At 38.0% G+C, this 20,695-nt stretch overlaps 1 protein-coding gene and 1 long non-coding RNA gene across 9 annotated transcripts in view; one reads left to right on the forward strand and one right to left on the reverse strand.

Moving 5' to 3' along the window:
- The first annotated feature begins 407 nt into the window (after positions 1 to 407).
- Positions 408 to 933, forward strand: LOC133392930 (uncharacterized). Its single transcript, XR_009765902.1, has 2 exons — positions 408 to 595; positions 771 to 933. It is a non-coding gene; the product is annotated as an uncharacterized LOC133392930 (long non-coding RNA).
- Positions 934 to 11,574: 10,641 nt separating this feature from the next.
- The window catches only part of LOC4578503 (muscle calcium channel subunit alpha-1), a 75,932-nt gene continuing 66,811 nt past the window's right edge, over positions 11,575 to 20,695 (reverse strand). For all 8 annotated transcript variants that reach the window (XM_061655550.1, XM_061655552.1, XM_061655551.1 and 5 more), the window contains 10 exons: positions 17,355 to 17,407; positions 17,112 to 17,258; positions 16,559 to 17,030; positions 16,383 to 16,484; positions 16,133 to 16,321; positions 15,114 to 16,040; positions 14,669 to 15,045; positions 14,556 to 14,599; positions 12,926 to 13,044; positions 11,575 to 12,832 (listed from right to left, as the gene is read on the reverse strand). In XM_061655550.1, coding sequence (XP_061511534.1) covers positions 12,605 to 12,832; positions 12,926 to 13,044; positions 14,556 to 14,599; positions 14,669 to 15,045; positions 15,114 to 16,040; positions 16,133 to 16,321; positions 16,383 to 16,484; positions 16,559 to 17,030; positions 17,112 to 17,258; positions 17,355 to 17,407 — 2,658 coding nt within the window. In that variant the 3' untranslated portion in view covers positions 11,575 to 12,604. The remainder of the gene's footprint in view (positions 12,833 to 12,925; positions 13,045 to 14,555; positions 14,600 to 14,668; positions 15,046 to 15,113; positions 16,041 to 16,132; positions 16,322 to 16,382; positions 16,485 to 16,558; positions 17,031 to 17,111; positions 17,259 to 17,354; positions 17,408 to 20,695) is intronic.

Consider the following 20,695-nt stretch of genomic DNA (forward strand, 5'->3'; position numbering starts at 1 on the left):
ATGTGAATTGAAATAAACAACACTTCAACACTTCACTTCAAATTACATCGAGCGCCCGGGACTTAGGCTAAAACGCGCGCGGCCTCACACTGCGAAGGCTTGAACTGTACTGACGATTTTGTGTGGTAGCAAGAAAGGGAACGCACGAGGAACACTCGCTGCACTAGTGCGAGCGAGACACCGACACCAGCAAGCCGCTGCGAGAAAACCAAACTGAGCGCGCTGGCTGAAAGTGAACGCACACATTCACACATGTGTGATTGTGTGAGTGCGAAAACTGTGTAGAAAGCAAAACACGCTCTCGCCGCCGCGTAATTCCGCGTATTTCCAACCGTCTCCCCCTGCTTCTACATGCCCCTCGCCTGAAAGACGCACACTTTTACATTCTCATTGCTAGTAGGGCGTTCACTTTCAGCCAGCGCGCTCAGTTTGGTTTTCTCGCAGCGGCTTGCTGGTGTCGGTGTCTCGCTCGCACTAGTGCAGCGAGTGTTCCTCGTGCGCTCCCTTTCTTGCTACCACACAAAATCGTCAGTACAGTTCAAGCCTTCGCAGTGTGAGGCCGCGCGCGTTTTAGCCTAAGTCCCGGGCGCTCGATGTAATTTGAAGTGAAGTGTTGAAGTGTTATTTATTTCAATTCACATTATTACGGCCTCGGTCATATTTTCAAGTGTTGAAGTGTTGTGCACATTGAAATAAAGCAGCGTTAATCTTTCATAATTCAACATGAATATGTAAATTATGCCGCTTTATTTTAATGCTTTTTTTTACAGTATTCAACATACACAACATACAGGCAGTAAGGCGGGTGCTTGAAGTGACGATTTTTTTTTAATATTTATAATAAAAATATGTGTGGTTTTGTGGCAAGATAGTGGTTAGCGATGCGTGGAACTGTGCCTTAAGTTTCAATAAAGTGTAAAAATATCAAACGAGTTTGATGTAATTAAATTTATTTCGATGCATGCGATTTTATTACGCAGCAAATCAAAGTGAACGAAAGCGCACAGCGCACAACGCGCAACGAAAGAAACGAGGGGGAGGGGGTGTTCAGCGCAGCGCGCAAGTGCGGCAACAGCGCAGCGCAAACCGAAAGAAACGCGAGAGAGCAAGAACAGCTGTTCCGCGCATCCAGCGCAGCGCGAGAGGAAAGAAACGGGAGGGAGGGGGTATCAGCTGATCAGCTGTTTTGTATCGCGAGAGCGCCCCGTGTAATTTGAAGGCATGCGAGAGAGCGCTGCGCGCGCTCACTCTCAATTCGGAAAAAGAAACTGAAACTGAACGAGAAAACCAAACTGAGCGCGCTGGCTGAAAGTGAACGCACACATTCACACATGTGTGATTGTGTGAGTGCAAAAACTGTGTAGAAAGCAAAACACGCTCTCGCCGCCGCGTAATTCCGCGTATTTCCAACCGTCCCTACTAGCAATGAGAATGAAAAAGTGTGCGACTTTCAGGCGAGGGGCATGTAGAAGCTTGGGGAGACGGTTGGAAATACGCGGAATTACGCGGAGGCGCGAGCGTGTTTTGGTTTCTACACAGTTTTTGCACTCACACAATTACACATGTGTGAATGTGTGCGTTCACTTTCAGCCTGCGCGCTCAGTTTGGTTTTCTCGCAGCGGCATGCGGGTATCGGTGTCTCGCTCGCACTAGTGCAGCGAGTGTTCCTCTGTGCGCTCCCCTTCTTGCCACCACACGAAATCGTCAGTTCAGCTCAAGCGTTCGCCGTGAAAGGCTGCGCGCGTGTTAGCCTAAGTCCCGGGCGATCGAAGTTTCGCTAAGTGTTGAAGTGTTGTGCACATTGAAATGAAGCTGCGCTTTTCTTTCACCATTTATCTTAAATGTGTGATATGCGCTGCTTTATTTCAATGTTTATTTTTGCTGTGTCGAACATCAACAACGGGATCCACGCAGTTTGACGGCTCTTTGAAATACGACGATTTTTTTATATTAAGAATTTGTGTGATTTTGTGGCAAGATTGTGTGAAACTATGTGTGAAAAAGCCCCTTTATTTGCAATAAAAGTGATAAAATATAAACCAAGTTTGATGTGTTCAAGTTTTTGTTTTGATTCGGGTGCACCAAGTCCGAATGAAGGGAAGCGCACAGCGCGCTACGAAAGAAACGAGCGGGAGGGGGTGTCAGTCCAGCGCAGCGCAATTCGCTGGAATCAAGTGGGAGGGGGTACCAGCTCAGCGCTGCGCAAGCCGAAAGAAACGGGAAGGAAGGGGTATGAGGAAAATACTATGAAACAGCGCGAGCGAGCGTTCTTTACAGCGAGAGCGCCTCGTGTATTTTAAAGGCAAACAAGAGAGCGCATTCTCTCCGTGGTAACGCTCCATCCGCCATTTTTTATTCTCAGCCCAAAACAACAGACTTCGGATCCGATCTCGGGCCGGACCCCCACCGCGTGTTTCTACCTACCCCTCGCCTGAAAATTTCGTTCTCTTTGTCTGTCGGGGTCTCCCCCTGCTTCTACATGCCCCTCGCCTGAAAGACGCACACTTTTACATTCTCATTGCTAGTAGGGGAAGGTGTCGCGACCAAAAACATTGTTTACGGGGAAGTAGTTGGCGATCAACCAAGTAAGTACCGGTATCTTCAAATCAACCCTTTCTGTCGTAATATTTATTTCAACTGTTGTCAAACCAACTAACACTGCAATGCATTATATTATATTATTTTATATTATATTATACATTTCGCTTCGACTACCTGCAACTGGAATAAATACTATTTTAATGCTCTAATACTCTACTCATTAACCCGTTTGCTCTCTCCTATCTTTCTCTCTTTAGGTTTTTTGTATCGAGGACGGTATAATTGATCCTGAGTCGATTGTAAATAAAATAAACACCCAGTCAATATATATTTTTCCAGTGAAAGCACTTCTCATTTTAAGCTTCCAATGCGCTTCCAACATTTCCTTTATGTTTATCAAAGCTTGAATGAGATATGCGGGTATTAGTTTTTCCTGTGAGTAAAACAATGCTTCATTATTCCTTTTGTTTTCCCAATTATGTTTATTTTTTATTTTTCGTTTGGCAGACACTAATATTATTATTATTATTATTTATTTAATCTTCAACGGGCCGTATGGCCTAAGTAAGATGCAACAGTTCATTAAAAAAATACATAACAAAAACAAGATTTGCATCGCAATTCACTGCGGCCACGGCAAAAGCCGGAGACGTTCCTTGAAGCACTGAGTGGAGATGTCGAAGTCGAAGCAATCCGAGACAGTATTGAAGACAGCCGACATGCGGAACATAGGGTCAGACCGACCAGCGCTGGAACGGGGTTGAGCGAGCCGTAGAGTTTCTCTAGACCTAAGTGTTCGGGATGGTGCATAGATATCGACTCGATGCAACAAAGGCGATGAATCGATAGAGCCATTTAGTAATCCAGCGATGAAAGAACACTGTGCATTGCGTCTTCTAACCGAAAGAGGTTCAAGGCCTAGAAGACGGCACCGCGCAGCATACGGAGGAAGATTATTGCGATCCTGCCAGGGAAGTAGGCGTAGGGCCTAATATATTGATAATATTTCATCAAACGAAAACACCGGTCATCCGTTATGCGATTGCTGCTGATTTTATTATTGTACGATTTGCGCTATACTTTACGTTTCAGCTACCGATGTCCGTTCAATATATTCCTTTTGTTACTTTTCTTAGTCTTCACCGTTTCATGGACAATTTGCAGACACTGCAAAACCTTTAAAGCACGATGCAGCGTCATCAGCTTAGACCAATGATTTTACTATAAATGCATCCCAAAGTGAAACTGTTTGTTTTAAGTTTGTGTCAGTTTTAATAACCCTCTAACTGGACGTCCTGAAGTATGAATATATCTTGGAATATCCGTTGCAAAACCCTGTAACCGGGCCATCTTAAGCTAGTCTCCTATATATAAATTTTCCGTAGCGCGTAACGCTACCATGGCAACGAGATGACGCCGTTACAGCGACGCCGTTACGGTGACGGTGTTATGGTGACGCCGTTACGGAGACGGTGTTACGGTGACGGTGTGTTTCTCATTGGTTGCTCTTGTTCGTACACGTGCGCCGTACTCGGACACTTTTGCTGACCGGTTGTTTTGATCTAGCAGAAACTTTCAACCGTACGGATTCGATCTGGTGGATGAAATTGTATTAGTGTTTTTTTTTTTGTGGAATATTTTTTTAAAGCTTTTGAAACTGTTTTAACTGGTGCTGGGCCAAGTTTTGTTAATCAATTGAATTGCTTGGGTGTTGATCAAACGTGTGTTGAGGTGAATTGAGCTTGCGGAAAGAAAAGGCATGTCGATATTTGCGAAATTGGTTCTTTCGTCTAATCAATTTGAAACGCGAACAGTTTGGTAAGTTGGATGAGTTTTTGTACAGATGTTTATATTACCAACCATAAACAATGTATCTTTTTCATGTGTGTATGAATCCTTGACCAGCGTGATCCAATCGAATAGCTTCAAGGACATCAAACGGCAACACAATTATTTTATATTTTGTGGTGAGTATTTTATCGCACATCGATATTATTCACAGCTGTTAGCAAATAAACTAACCGACCGTTTTTCTTTTACCTATAGTTTTTGCAACAACGGAACCACTCAAAAAGACAGAAAGAAAAGGGAGGCTCATCTCGCACCTAAACATGAAACAGTGGGCGTATACAGTATCCCTTTTCTACAAGGGTTAGGAGATGTACGTAATGAATGAACCAAGCAAGTACAGGTAACTAAACGTCCAGTTCTAGAAGCCGAACGCAATAGGGTTGGTGAGATGGACAGGCGCAACATGCACTACAAATAAATGTACAAAGAAAAACAGAAGAACATGCATCGCAGTCGCGTAGCTGAGCATGAGAGTTTAAATAAAGAACGTACGGAAGTGCTCCGACAAGAAATTCAAACTTAACAACCATAGAATTCTCTACTTTGCTTTCCGAAATCAGCCAATAACGTGTGTGATTCCTTAGCAAGGGGGAAACCGAATGGCAAGTCGATTAACGACTATATTCAGATGCTTGAGCATAATCATATATCGGCCTACGACTGGAAATGAAGTTGATTATGGAAAATAATTGATGACGATGATGATTTACACAAATGCATGTTCATGTATTTGCCCTTGCAAAATTCATGCGAAATATCATAGAAAAAAGTGATTCATTCACATTGGCTTTTATACGGTGTTAAATTTAGCAACAATGTCATAAACACAAGTACAGGCGGTCCCCGAGATACACGGTACCTCTTATACGCGGATTCGGAGATACGCGGTTTTCTAAATTTGACAATTCTTTGAGCAAATTGTACTGATTTGACACATCAATTGCAAATTGCCAAATAATTTCCGTTTTGATCGAATGTTAAAAACTATTTCAAAAGGTTTAAAACAGTTATATTCAGTCAGAATCATATCAAATAATTCACAAAGTGACTAAAAACGCCCCCTACTTGCAAAATTTCACGAAAATTTGTGATATTTTAGCTGGAAATCACGAGATTCGACTTACGCGGAAATTCGAGATACGCGGTATTTTGCGGCCGTTTTCGGTCCCCATTAACCGTGTATCTCGGGGACCGCCTGTACAACGCCGTCGTTTAAAAACTATTTTACACTCATTCAATATCGGACTTATTAAATGTTTTACAAAAAAAAGACCTGCGTCCTTCTTAGCCTGGTTGATGTTCACTACATATTGTTTATGTTCTCAGCTACCAAGTAATGCAGGAAGAGGAATATTCAAAATAAACCTACAAGTCCAATTCAACCTTTCAAACTGAGATGGATGCATTATGGGACAAATACATACACACTTATTTCTTTGAAGTGTTGAACAGAAATCCACACACTTAAACAAACAACAGTAGATTTTGATATTATAGCACTCCTATCACACAATTTAAGACAAATAATTGTAATTTTACGATCCACCTACGTTGATGAGATTAACGATAGCTTCTAATTGTTGCCAATGTGGCGCCGTTTCCTGGGTATAAACATTAGCGTCCAAGTACTGCAGGACTCATCATCTATAATTTATGAAACTGAAAAACCAGTGATTATCAACTTACATTTAAACACTCAAAGCAAAACCATGAATGTTAAGCAGAATGCATGTTGTTAATCATAGAGCTACGGCGTTTGATTCAGTCAAATCATTTTTCTACAATAAAACCCTGCAGAAGGTAGAGCACAGATTAACACGATCAGGTCTACACGCTATGGCGGTATACAGGGACCTCCAGCAAACTTTCCCGTACGCCGGTGGCGGCCCCTGTGTCTTTTAATGGGAGATGAACAATCATTACGATCAACTGTACTCTGCCCTCATGAATGGAAGCAGTGTACAGGTTGAATTTCGTGTTCTAAGAATTATTGCGGTTGACAAAAATCTCATCGGACACACAACAGTATTGATTAACAGTTGAGTTGAAAACTTAGCAAAAATAAAATCAATTTTGCATCGTGTACTTCTTCTTCTTCTAATTGGCGTAAACGTCCTACGAGGACATGCCGGCCTATACAGGCTTTCAAGACTTTATTCAATACCACATAGCCGCATAGTCAGTCCTTACTACGGGGGGACGGTCCGTTCCAGGCTTGAACCCATTGCGGGCGTGTTATTGAGTCGTTCGAATTGACGAATGTACCACGGGACCGCCCCATTTGCTTCGTGTATATTTGGTTAAATTCAACTTAAATTCAGTTAATGTAGGCGGAACGGAAAGTTAGTAAATTCAGTACCGGGTTGAACCTATTGACGGTAGTTTGTGCAAAGGAGGACAATCAGTTCTGTCAACGGGATTTGCTGCCACATTACAATGATTTGCATCTATCAAGCAGTTTAAGAGCAATAAGTCTGCTGGCAGTGATTAGCTAGAGGAAAAGCTCTTCAAAACAGAGCCGGTGAGGCTTACCCTCGAAATCGTTGGTGTATTCATGATTATAAGAATCTGGGAACAAAAAGAACTGCTAGAAATGAGTGGATCCTGGGTTTCTTTCACCCATGACATTTAAATTAAAAAAAAAAAACAGACGACAAGCTGGAATGCTCGAATTTTCGTGTCATCACAGTCTTTAATGCCGCCTACAAGATCCTGCCCCAGACCCTGTTCTGCACGTATGCGTCCCTAGCTACAAATTTCGTCGGCAGCTACCAAGCAGGGTTTGTTGGAGGCAAATCCACCACTGACCTATTCATCGACTCCAGGCAGCCTACAAAACCTTAGTCCGGTATCAGCTATAGAAAATCATGCAGCGGTACCACTTTCTTGGGAACTTGATCCGGATGGTAGAAGCCACTATGAACGAGGTGCAGTGCAAGGAAAGAGTATCAAACTTGATGTCGGAATCGTTCGAAACGCACAGGGTACTGTTGACGATCACAGGTTCTGAGACAAGGTGACGGACTGTTCTGTCTGCTCTTCAACATCGCCCTGGAAGGTGTCATTTTGTATGCAGCCGAAGAAATTGTTTCATGACTTTCAAATGGTTAATGTTTCATTATTAAGAAATAGCGAGTGTGTGTGAGGCGTATAAATGCAGGTGACTCAAATGCAAATCAACAATCATTGATCAGACTCAGACCAACTGGGGAGCAGTTTATTAGTTGACGGCGACAGTCTCGAGGTCGTAGAGGAGTTCTTCTATCTTGGTATGGTTGTTACTTCGTACAACAACATCAGCAGCAAATTCCGTGCAGGGGAATCGTGTATACTACGGGCTTCATCAACTGCTGATATCCAGAAGACTCAGTCCGCATGAAATGTGTGATATAACGCACATTGATTCGCCTGGTGGTCCTCTATGCACACGAGTCCTGGATCATTCGAGCGGAAGACGCAATCGCTTTGAGCGTGTTTGAGTGACGCATTTTCCAACCGCCTTTGGTGGTGTGTTCGAGCATGAAGTTTGGAGGAGAAGGATGAACAACGAGTTTGCTGAGCTGTACGGCGGATAGAGCACTCTGAAGATGGTGAAGGCAGACAGGATACGAACGCTGGGGCATGTTATGAGGATACCGAACTCATGTCTCGCCAAGAAGGGGTTGGTAATCTGGATCAGATAAAGCAAGTTTTGTCGGAGAATTGGTATCTCCATGGTTGAGATGCTGGAACTAGGGACCAAACATCATGGAGAATTGTTGTTCAGGCCATGTAAGGACGATGTGCTCGATCGTAAAAGAAAATATCGATAAAGATAGGGGAAACAGGACTGCATGTGAAGGTGTTTGAGTACAGTCTCGAGTGATACAATAACACTCGGGATTCTGTTGCAAAATCCTATAACCGGGCCATCTTAAGCTAGTCATAGCAACAAATAGAAACGGAGGAGAACGCAATCTAGAGCGTAAAATGCATTTGAGAGAGTTAGCGAGAATAACGCTCGCAAAACACGGTGTTCGCGCAGAACAGAGAGGGACAGAAGGGTCGATTGATCGATTGGATCGATAGGTTGATAAGCGGTACTCGAGAGATAGCCAGGCTGTCATATAGCCAGGCTGCCATAAAGCACTATAAACGCATGAGGCGAGACATTTATAGACGACTAGCTGGCCCGACAAACTGAACCATTCAAAAAAAAACTAAAATATTCCATTATTGCTTTGTTACTTGGTATAGTTGTATCGTGCCCGTATCCCCTCAGGATCCGATCATCGAGTGTAAACCGCCAGGCACCTTACACCAAGTGTCAAAGTGCTGTATACAACACAACACCAATCCTGCTCTTTGTATGGGAGTTAGAAAATCATTATTTAATTAAGTTTAGTGTAACATCTGAATGATTTTTAAATCTTAAAACCTATTCTCATACCACCATAAGGTGTGTGCGAAGTTTCGTTGAAAATGATCCAGCCGTTTCGGAGGTTGCTCGCAACAAACACCGTGACACGAGATTTTACAGGGTTTTCGAGGATTATATAGACATGTTCAGCGAGTTGTAGATTCGTTCAGGCATATAATAGACTCTTTCAGCGAGATATAGAATTGTTCGGAAGTAGGCGTTGACATGTTCAGCGATTCTGTAGAGCTGTCATTTGTTTTGTTTACACACTGTGCCGCAGGGTTCAATTTTTCATTCTTAAAAGTCCTAAAAGTAACTAATAATCATTCCCCAAGCTGTTTAATACATAAATTAGTTGAAAAAAGCTTATTTTTTCGAAAACTGTTTGTTTACCTCCTGATGAGAATGATCCAAGCTGCAGTCCACGGGGTACGAAAGTGACAGCTCTACAGCATAACCGAACATGTCTACACCTTCTTCCGAACAATTCTATATCTCGCTGAAAGAGTCTATTACAGGGTTTTCAAAGATATTATTGACGTGTTCAGCGAGTTGTTGATTCGTTCGGGCATATAATTGACACTTTCAGCGAGATACAGGGTTTTCAATGATATTATTGACGTGTTCAGCGAGTTGTTGATTCGTTCGGGCATATAATTGACACTTTCAGCGAGATATTGAATTGTTCGGAAGCAGGCGTTGACAAGTTCGGCGATACTATAGAGCTGTCACTTTCGTACCCCTTGGACTGCAAGTTGGATCATTCTCATCAGAAGGTAAACAAACGGTTTTCGTAAAAATATGTTTGTTTCAACTAATTCATGAATTAAACAGCTTGGGGAATGATTATTAGCTACTTTTAGGACTTTTCAGAATGGAAAATTGAACCCTGCGGCACAGTGTGTAAACAAAACAAATGACAACACTACAGAATTGCTGAACTTGTCAACGCCTGCTTCCGAACAATTCAATATCTCGCTGAAAGTGTCAATTATATGCCCGAACGAATCAACAACTCGCTGAACATGTCAATAATATCATTGAAAACCCTGTATATGCCTGAACGAATCTACAACTCGCTGAACATGTCTATAAAATCCTCGAAAACCCTGTAATATATATAGATAGATATATAGAGAGCCCTACGAGTAGAAGCGAGAGAGAGAGAGAGAGAGAGCGATAGAGAAAGAGAGAGAGAGAGAGAAGGAGATAGAAAGATAGAGAGAGAGAGAGAGAGAGAGAGAGAGAGAGAGAGAGAGAGAGAGAGAGGGAGAGAGAGAGAGAGAGAAATAAAAGGGTCCGTGAAAGGTTAGTAGCCAGTCGAACATATAGCGAAACACAACGTAGGAGAAACACACGCCACAGATAAAATCGCGCTAATTAAGTTTTTTCGGTATGATTCACCGAAATTCAAATCTCACGTTAAAGCGTTCTGCGACTAGCGGTGGAACACACGGCGATGTGACGAGCATTACATCTTATTTAAATGTTTTATTTACAAATGTTTGTGTTTCCATTACATTAGCAATCGTGGCCCACTTTCTTTTTCAATATGTTTGACTATCGGCTGGACTTGTGGTACAGTCGTCAACTCGTACGACTTAACAACATGCCCATCGTGGGTTCAAGTTCCAATATGACTGACTATTATCCTGCTATAGGTTATCAAAAAGTCACTAAAAACCAAGCCCCGATGTGGCGCAGGCAGGTCTTGGCCGACAACGGTTGTTGTGGTAAAGAAGATGTTTGACTATTCCGCTATCATTGACCATTTTTACAACCATATAGGACATACGAAAATTTCATTTAGTCATGCTGACCTTATGGAATAGCTTCCATTAAATGTCATGACATGTTCATATGACATATGGGTCTTCCATCCACAGGGCTCACTGTCACGGCTTATTATTGACCCGTTCCCTATCTTCTGCATGACTATTTGTGTACCAAGCAGCCATGGGTATCCAGGAGTGCTAAATGCAAATAAAATTAATGAAACTAACTTCATTTAACTTTGTTGCTTCATCATGTGCTCATATAAAAAAAAACCCATGGCCCAGGAATGTCCTTATTCCGTGTATATTATTATTGTATATTATTCCGTGGGAAATATAAACCCGTTATATGCATGTTTTAAAGTTGTACACTTAGTAATAGTTATGCAGCTCCGATGGTTTTACTATTTTGCATGGTACCACACATTTTTGGGTTAATGTACAATGGAAAATTGTAATTGTTAAACGTTCATAGCGAACAATTTGGCAATCCTTTCAAGCAAGCATTTGACTGCATTTGGAAGATGGTACAGGAAGCAAGTGCATGATAGTTCGAAGCAAGTCTTTTTATTTAAACGGTTTGAACTACACAAAAAAACACTACTACGCATGATAAAACGGATGGAGCGAGGTAGAATCTCCACCACAGAATTATTTAGAATCACTGGGAATAATTTGATAATTATTGATACACTTTCAACACGTGTGTAGAAGAAAACAAATATGTCTTTTGATCTGAATATATCAATGATTCAATCACTCTACCATTGCTTGTTGCCTCGGAGAATGGAAACACCGCAAAGAAATAAAAATCATCCAAGCACCCATAGTTGGTTAGCAAAACCGTTCTATAGTGAGTAACTTTTTCGTACAGGTAGATCCTATAGTGAGCAATCGGTTCACCTATGAGCGTAACGTGAGCGTAACGTGAGCGTCACCTCTTACTTCGTTTTGTATAAGGAGATAAAAAGATGATGGAATAAGAGGTAGTGTCGCTTTCTATCGAAATTTGTTCTTCTCAAAACATTTTTTATTTATCTCTCAAAACTCATTTCCGACATCGATTGAACTAAATTGGTAATTCAATATCAGTTTTAATGTTTAATATTGAGAAGATAATTTGTTTCTTCTGCTTCTGCTATTTATAAGATTCTTGTTTTTTGCATTATTTCTCATCATCGGAATTCTAGTTGGCTACGTGTTTATTTCCTGTTTTTAACGACATAGAAAAAAAGGGTCCAAAGTACTTATAACCCAGGTTGGACGCAAGTACCAAACTTGCAGGCAAAATGGCTGAAAATCTCGCCAGGATTGGACTACGGATCACGTTTATATAATGTTTATATAATGTTCATTCGTTTAAATTTTAAACTAATTCCTTTTTGTCATACTTTATGGCACCCTGTTCAACATTGCGAGGATTGCGAGTCATCTGCTCGAAATCTTATGGTATTTTAAATAATCTTTATTTTTTATTATTTTTTTCCGGTGTTATTCGTGGAAAAGGTCACTATATATTTTTTTGTGCATTTTTGGAAAATAATATGTCAAACTTCAAGTGTTCAGTTTGCTACAAATCGCACTGTTATACCTGCTCGGGGCTATAATTGTAATTGCTAAAACTAGGTGCGAAAAAACTGCGTAGGTTCACAAGCCATCAAATGCGAAGGCGCTGGGGCTGTGAATTTATATGGCATGCGGGCCCTCGCGCGCCCTCTCAAATTGCTGTCAATTGCATGGCGGTGTCATTCGAGGCGAGAATTTCAGTCATTTTGCATACATCTTTAAAACTTGCATCCAACCTGGTTTAATTAAACTCGTAAGAATTGGATTATTGTGCTTTCATTTTTTTAAATGTTGACTATGTTACCAACAATAAACATACATTTCTTCATCAACAAATTAAATTGATGTTTAAAGGATCGACATGTTCTTCGCATATAAATTAAAAAGGTAAAATTACAAAATGAGAGCTACCATATTGATGTACAATATTTCTTCCTAATATGACAACATGATTTAATATACTAGTTTGGTGCTATAAGAGCGGTTGCTGATTCTTATTCTTTCTAGTATTGGTTCCACGCTTAGGTTGACCTTTTACGGGTGCGCCATTTTTCCTCTTAAATCGCTCCTCCAACATTAGCTCGTGGGCCGCTAAATCCATTTCTTCCTGTGTCATATCTAACGCCTCTTGCATTTCCATTTGAGCACAATGCACTAAATCAAGATCACAATATTTACCCAGACCTTGTTGCGCTAGAACCTAAAAAATATGTGTAACGAATTAATAATTTTAGCTGTAGGTGTTGTTGCTTGCCCCACATTTAAAAGTGAGCTCGGGTTCATAAATACTTACTCTGCCCACGAGACTCTCAGCCGATCCTATAACTTCTGCCGATAGCTTATGCGTTTCCTGAGGACTGCTTGGCGTTGAGTGAATAAGACGATCTTCCTCAAAATTGGCAACTTGATTATCTGAAATTAAATATAATCAAGATATTCATCAAAAACAAAACATGATGTTGAGTAATCTATCTTATGTTTTTGTTGGTAGAATATTAATATTTCGAATGTAAGTTTGAACAACACAAATAATGTTGTTTCCTTCTACCAACAATATAAGGTTAACTTAGTCCATATTTACGTATAAAGCGACTTATTTTACTATTACTTATGTACAGCATACCAGAGTAATTACTTTTTTATAAAACGTAATCTATACATTTTTTTAGGAATAATATTATGCACGGCTCATCCTTAAATGCATCAAATGCTAGTAATATATTTAACTATTCATTCAGGTTATAAGCAAAAAACTGTTCAATTAAATGCCGTTCTTCCATAGAAAACAATACGTATGTGATGTTTGTGAGAATTATGTGATGGTTTCATCCTTACCAGTAAAAAATCAAATGTATTAGAAAAAACAGTCAATTGAAATTATTGTGTTCCTATTATACTACATATCAAAATATATTTACACTTAAAACATTTATAATAAAATAAATTGTTCGTATAAGACCAATATAACTAGAGGGAATATAATACAAGACATGAATAAATATAATCCACTATTGACATGAAAATCGATTTATACAAACCAATAGAGGATCCCAAAACAATGAGGTCTCTTTTAAACGTTTATTGACAATATACTGACAATTTTTGATACTGTCCAGCGACTCCTCAACAGCAAACCGAAGGACTGCGGAAATTGCTTTTAAAAATACAAGAAGCCCAAAAAAGAAAAATATGTTTCATTTGTTTTCCTACACGTATTTAGTAATTACGCACTCACTGAACCATATTGTTAACATGATGATGGCTTGTACATGTAAACCTTCAATGAAAAGACGATGCTGTTACCTGTCCACGCTTTTGGAGTGGATGCTGTAATCTTGTGCAGGATCTGGAGCGACGTGGATCAATACGAATGTCGCATATGCAGCAAATAAAAATGATTGTCATTATTGCGCAATTGATCTAACTTTAGGAATTAGATGAAATTAAATTTAATTGATGTTTTGTGCGTTTTTCTTTATGCATATCAAAGATATATACAGCGTATTACATTTAAAAATGTTTTGCATTTGGGTTTTTACCATTCCTGCAAATTAAATGGTCTGCACATTGTTTGCTTTCCCTTGTACCAGTATATAGTTAAAACAAATATTTTTGAGTATTTTTCAATTTTCCAATTGTTTATGTTTTCTGTTAATTGTTTAACTATTTATGACTAATTAGCTTGAATACATAATTAATGTATTCAATGTGCAACATTCAAAATGTCGAATAAATCCACCACGGCATCGCAACAATTAAATTAGTAATTATCTATTAAATTATTAGTAACTTACTATTAAAATGAAATAAATTAAATTATGATGTAATAATTGTCAACATAAAAACATTCGTTTTCTTATATGTCATCGTGATATAACGTATGAAATCAAGTATTTTAATCGCATTATATATATTAAACTTACCATTTATTTGCGAGTACAATTTGCTATGCGATCCGATGTTTGCGCTAACAGAAAACAGAACACATTAATATCATATTTGAAAACAACATTATGCCTTCATTCTAATAACTCACTTTGCATTCGCTCGTTTTAAAATTGAAGAATCATCTAAAACTAAAGGGCGAAGTGGAATTTCACCCGTATGTCCCGCATTTCCTATATTCAAGCCGTTACCGTAATTTCGTCCTATCGGTTCGTCGTGCACGGCATGAAGAATGCTTTCAGCTACATGATTGTAGGTATTAGAACTGTTAACACAGTTTTGCTTTGGCTTCATTTCTGTTTGGCTTGACCCGTCATTTGGGCCAGATAAAACCGTATGCATTGCCGCAGATGCGGCCATGGAAGTGGCAGACATTTTGTTATTATTTGAATTCCACTTTTGTTTTGATCCAAAAGGACCCGGACGTCGAATTGACGACCAAACATTACCAAATAGAGTGTGATTTCGCTTTTAAAAGAAAACATATGAATTACGTTTAAGAAACTATTTCAGTTATGATAAAATTCACTCCTTACCCGATGAGATGGCTCTGGATTATCATCGCCGATTTCTTCCAGATTGCCTGAAATGGCTCGCTTGAGTTCCGGACCGGCTTCGTGTAGTGTCCGCAGTCCGGCCTGAAGCGTCATAGTACGTCGTTTATTTTGATCGCTGTTGAGTTTGCTATCATTTTCTTTGCGCTTCTTAAACCGCCTAAAGTAATCTTGTATTAAAAATGTTGCGTAAAATTTGCCCACTGTAACTTCATCATCTACTCCAGGCGGAGGAACGACTTGGTCTAAAAGTTTCGGATTAGTTCGTTTCCATATTTGTTTGATTGTGTTCCGCAATTCTGCGTTTGCATCGTCGATATTGCCCTCTGTTTTGATTTTCAGTGAGGTGCGCACCACTGCAAACAGTGTCGCATTGAACAACACCGTGCCGTCACTGTTTAGCGGCATGTTCATCGAGACTAGACGCTTACAGGCTACCCGGTGTGGACACAGCTTGCCAAATCCAAGCGGTGGCGAGATTTTTCGTAGCAGAGTCACTACGTCCAGATGCTTGATACGACCCTTCGCGTCAGGATCGTACTCGCTCCACAGGCGCACAAACTCATCCAGATGATGGGGTCCAAGAATAGACCAGTCTCGCGTCAAATAATCAAAGTTATCCATGATAACGGCCACGAATAAATTTATGATGAGGAATGAACACAGTACGTAAAAGGATATAAAGTAAGGGAAAGCTATGTTTGAGCCGCATCCTTCTGGAGAACCAGCATCGTCGGACTTAGCATCGCAGTTTACCTCTCCCGGACGCGATGAACAATCAAGCATGATGTCCTGCCAAGCCTCTCCTGTCGCTGATCGGAACAAAACCAACACTGCTTGTGGAAAGGTTTGGAAATTGTTGTTTCGATGTATTGATGTTTCATCATCCATTGCTATTTTGCCGAATACCTAGAATTGTTACCGAGACAAATTAAAATTAGTATTCATTACTCTTTTATGCATTATTCAAACGTGAGGGACTTATGATTTGTCTAATTTACCTGCATTCCAATTACAGCGTAGATAAAAAACAACATTACAATCAATAATGCAACATATGGCAGTGCTTGAAAAGATTTGATAAATGTCCACAATAATGTACGAATTCCTTCGCCTCTGGCAAGAAGTTTAACTAACCGCATCACTCGAAATAGTCGGAAGAAATTGATCGAGATAATGCTAGAACCACCCTACATTGTGAAGAAATTATTTCATATATTAAATAGATTTTTAAAATGTTTACCAAGGTACCTTCATTCCTTTGCTAATGTTAACTTCTGAGTATACAATGTCGATGAAGCTTCCAAGTACAATTATAAAATCGAATACGTTCCATGCATCTCCAAAATAGTTCTAAAATAAATGAAGCAAACACAATTTATTTTAATTACGTGCGTTAGTAACAAAAATCATTTCGATTTATTTACTTTGAATCTGAATGCTGCTAACTTGAAAACGAATTCCAATGCGAACACTGCCGTAAAGATGAGATTCAACAAATCGAGTACTTCTGTATAAATTTCTGGTTGGCGGTAAAACTTCATCGAAAGGGTAATCGTGTTTATCATGATAAGTACAAAAATCATGTACTCAAATGGTTGTGATGTCACGAACCACCACACTTTGTACTGTATCCTGTGCTTGGGTATGTACCGACGTATTGGTTTTGCTTTCAGTGCAAACTCTATACAATTCCGCTGGTTTTTATCTAGATCGCAGTTTTTATACTCCTGTTCGCCTTCGTTTTGGAATGTAACGATAACGAAACCGACAAAGATGTTTACCATGAAAAATGCAATTATGATTATATATATGATGTAATACGCCGCAACGATTGGGCGGAAATTGTGTATTGGTCCGGAATCTTCTTCGTGAGAGTCAATCGATACATAAAGCAACCTGAACATCAGAGGAAAAAAAGTTATTTACAATGTATATGTAAATGTATATGTACATATGTTTATACATATTTATACTAACCCAGGCCAGCCTTCAAAAGTAGATACAGTAAAAAGAGTTAACATAGCTTTCGAAACGTCGTCAAAATGAAAGCGGTTTCTTGACCAGTATCGTTCTTTTGAAACTGGTTTATCTACGTTGCCATCTTCATATACCAAGTAAGTACCACTGAAATAAGAATAATTTTATCTTCATAAATCTAATTTCAATATCCACACTTTTCATCGCCCTAGTCAATACATTTAACTACATTTCAATACTTACTGGCATTCTGATTCCTGCATTTTAGAACCATCAGAGCATGAAAAGAATTTGCCCTAAATTGAAATAAATAAATGTTAGTATATACATATTTTTGTATTTACTTCGTATTCCACTAAAAATATGTTGGGTACACACCTATTCGACAACAAATAGTATAATAATTATTACTATGAAGGTGTTTTTATTTAATGTTATTTATAAAATTTTGCAGCTCTTCTATACAAATTGAGGAACGCTAATAAATTTGATAAAGAACACACATATCATAATGAAACACAACTTTGTAAGTAAGGAAGCTTAATAACTACAGCTAGTCTACTCAAACTCATATACTGCTAGATTCAAACATGCCACATCACATACAAAAACAGTAAATACGCTATCAACCAAACAATTATTAGCACACTCATGTGATATGAATACATATCAAACATAAAGCAAAAAAGCTAGCTACAATGCCATATTTGTTAACATAAACGAACCATGCTATTTTTACATCAGTTGATCAGTTGATAAAATATTCATTTTTAATTAAAATTATTCTCATACACGATTACAAAGTTCTTGTTCATTTTTGATTACGGATCTTATAATATTTTTCTTGAGGTTTTATGAATTAGACACATTCATTAGGATTAGATGTACGTGAATGTAGTCGCCATATTTTAACAACACTTACGAGTATTTCCTAATTTTCTATAGCAAAACAAAGTTTTATGACTCTGAATTTCTAATTATTAAATGATTTGCTTAGTTGTTAAGTTTTAAGAAAATCCCTTGTTGAAATACTTACAGAAGTTTATCCACATCTGTTGTAATGATAGCAAATGCAAAAAAATGTTTCATCTTAATTTATGGAAAAAATGTTTGCAAACATTGGAGTACTGCAATAATAATTAATCCTTCTTTAATAGGAGAAATCCTTCTTTTTCTTAAACTCCTAAACTGTGTTGCACCGGTAATATATAAAATAAATAGTTGGTATTTTTATATTAAATTTTACACCGAGCACTGTGGCATTATCGTGTATTTAAACGTAGAGCTCATTTTTCGTACTTCAGTTTTAAACCCAGAAAATAAATGTTGAATGTGCTATCGACTTTTGAAAAAGCCATCGTGAACGAACAGTGTTAAACACCAACGTACATACATAAATATTACTACACCACCTACCATCACTCTACGGACAGTCTTTTTCGAATAGTCTTTTTTTTCAGAGTAGATAGAAAAAAAACAAAAAATGTATGATTTGTGCCAAATGCTTTATCATATCCTTGTGTGTGTGTGTTTTTTTTAATTAGCATAATCATTATTGAAGGGTTCTACGATACTATCCAGCTTTTTTATATGAAGTTTGACAGTTGGCGGCTGAAATCTTATCAACACTCAATAAAAACACACACCCCCAATCGTATGTCGAATATCTATGAATATAAAGTTTATAACCGAAGTTGAAGAGTTGGAATCTATGATATTGTGCATTTTATTTAAAATAATGTTCGATAATGTAATAATTATATTCCAAAAGCCGTACACAACATAGATATTCAAGATCGGGTATCAGATCAGATAGATCAGTAGCTTGGTATTGGCAAGGTTTGCGATCGCCATGGGCGCCGGGTCTTGGGGGCGTCTTATTAATAGTCTCCATAATACCAAATGGGCACTTCAAGAGTCATACAAAATAATACTACACCTACAAATACAAAAATAATAATCGCACAGTGTTTTTTTTACAATTCAAGAGCAACGGTTCAAAGAGGCTGTATTGCTTAATAATCGCACAGCTATATTTTCTCCTCGTTCATTTGTTTTTTTTTTCAAACAATATATTTCAGGTTTTTTTTTTATAATTTAACAGTTCTAAACTAATTCCTCTTTATTTATCCTAAAGAAATAAAAACATCCTTAAACATCAAATAATAACTTTAAGTTTCTAGGTCTACAGCAAATACAGGCGTGCCCCGAGTTACGACCCCCTCGAGTTACGACGATTCGCCGGTACGACGATTTTGATTTTGACAGCTAAAAGTTGTCATTGACTAGAAATTTATGTATTTTTTTGAATTTCTGGGCTGATGACCGTTAAACATACATTTCGAAAGATTCTAAAACTACCCGATCTTTGATATCTATGTTGTGTACGGCTTTTGGAATATAATTATTACATTATCGAACATTATTTTAAATAAAATGCACAATATCATAGATTCCGACTCTTCAACTTCGGTAATAAACTTTATATTCATAGAGATTCGACATACGACTTTTTCGACTTACACCTTGCTTTGGGACATTTTTCCGGTACCAATTACAGTCGTATCTCGGGGGACACCTGTATCCGCAGTACGCGATACTCGATATACGCGAATTCGCAGTACGCGATTCCTCTAAATTTGACAGCTCCATGTGTTTTTTTGCACTTATTTAAATTCTTTGAAATATTTTATGCTCTTTTTTGGATTTCCCTAATGTTCTTAAAGCATTTTGCATTAAATTTGTGGTAAAGTAAATCTTTTTTACCAAAAAACATTAATTCATAATTCTGTGGAGATATTTTTTTAAATGATAGCGTATATCGGATAATCGGGGCGAGTATGGGCTTCGAACGAAGAAATCCGTTCGCCGCGGTTGTCAGAAGGCGCTCACTTGGCGCTCAGTTTTAAAATAACGTACCATTGAGAGACCGTAAGAAGCGCATGAAAGAATGAGTTCTACCTGCCGGGGTCGAACGTTCCCGTTTGTATGGGGAGAAATCCGCGAGGTTTTGCGCTGCGGATTTGGAACGAATGTTGTTCAATGTAACGTTTTGCTTTAAATTTTGTTTTAATTGATTGAAGTGAATTGAACTTAGAGGTATGTAATATTTTGAAAATGTTTTGTGGCCAATGAAAAATTTTTTTCATCAGTTTTGAAAATGTATATAAAAACATAAAATATATCGGGATATAAATATACAAACCAAAATCTATAATAATATAGTTAAATAAGAATATTACATATATTTAAATATATATATATATATATATATATATATATATATATATATATATATATATATATATATATATATATATATATATATATATATATATATATATATATATATATATATTTTTATATATATATATATATAATATATATATAATATCTATAATATATATAATATATATAACATATATTATACATAATATATATATATATATATATATATATATATATATATATATATATATATATATATATATATATATATATATATATATATATGACATGATATATATGATATGATATATGATATATGATATATATAAGTTTAGTATAAAAGTATTTATCAAATT

The sequence above is a fragment of the Anopheles gambiae genome, chromosome 3, assembly GCF_943734735.2.
Source record: "Anopheles gambiae chromosome 3, idAnoGambNW_F1_1, whole genome shotgun sequence".
Classification (NCBI taxonomy): domain Eukaryota; kingdom Metazoa; phylum Arthropoda; class Insecta; order Diptera; family Culicidae; genus Anopheles; species Anopheles gambiae.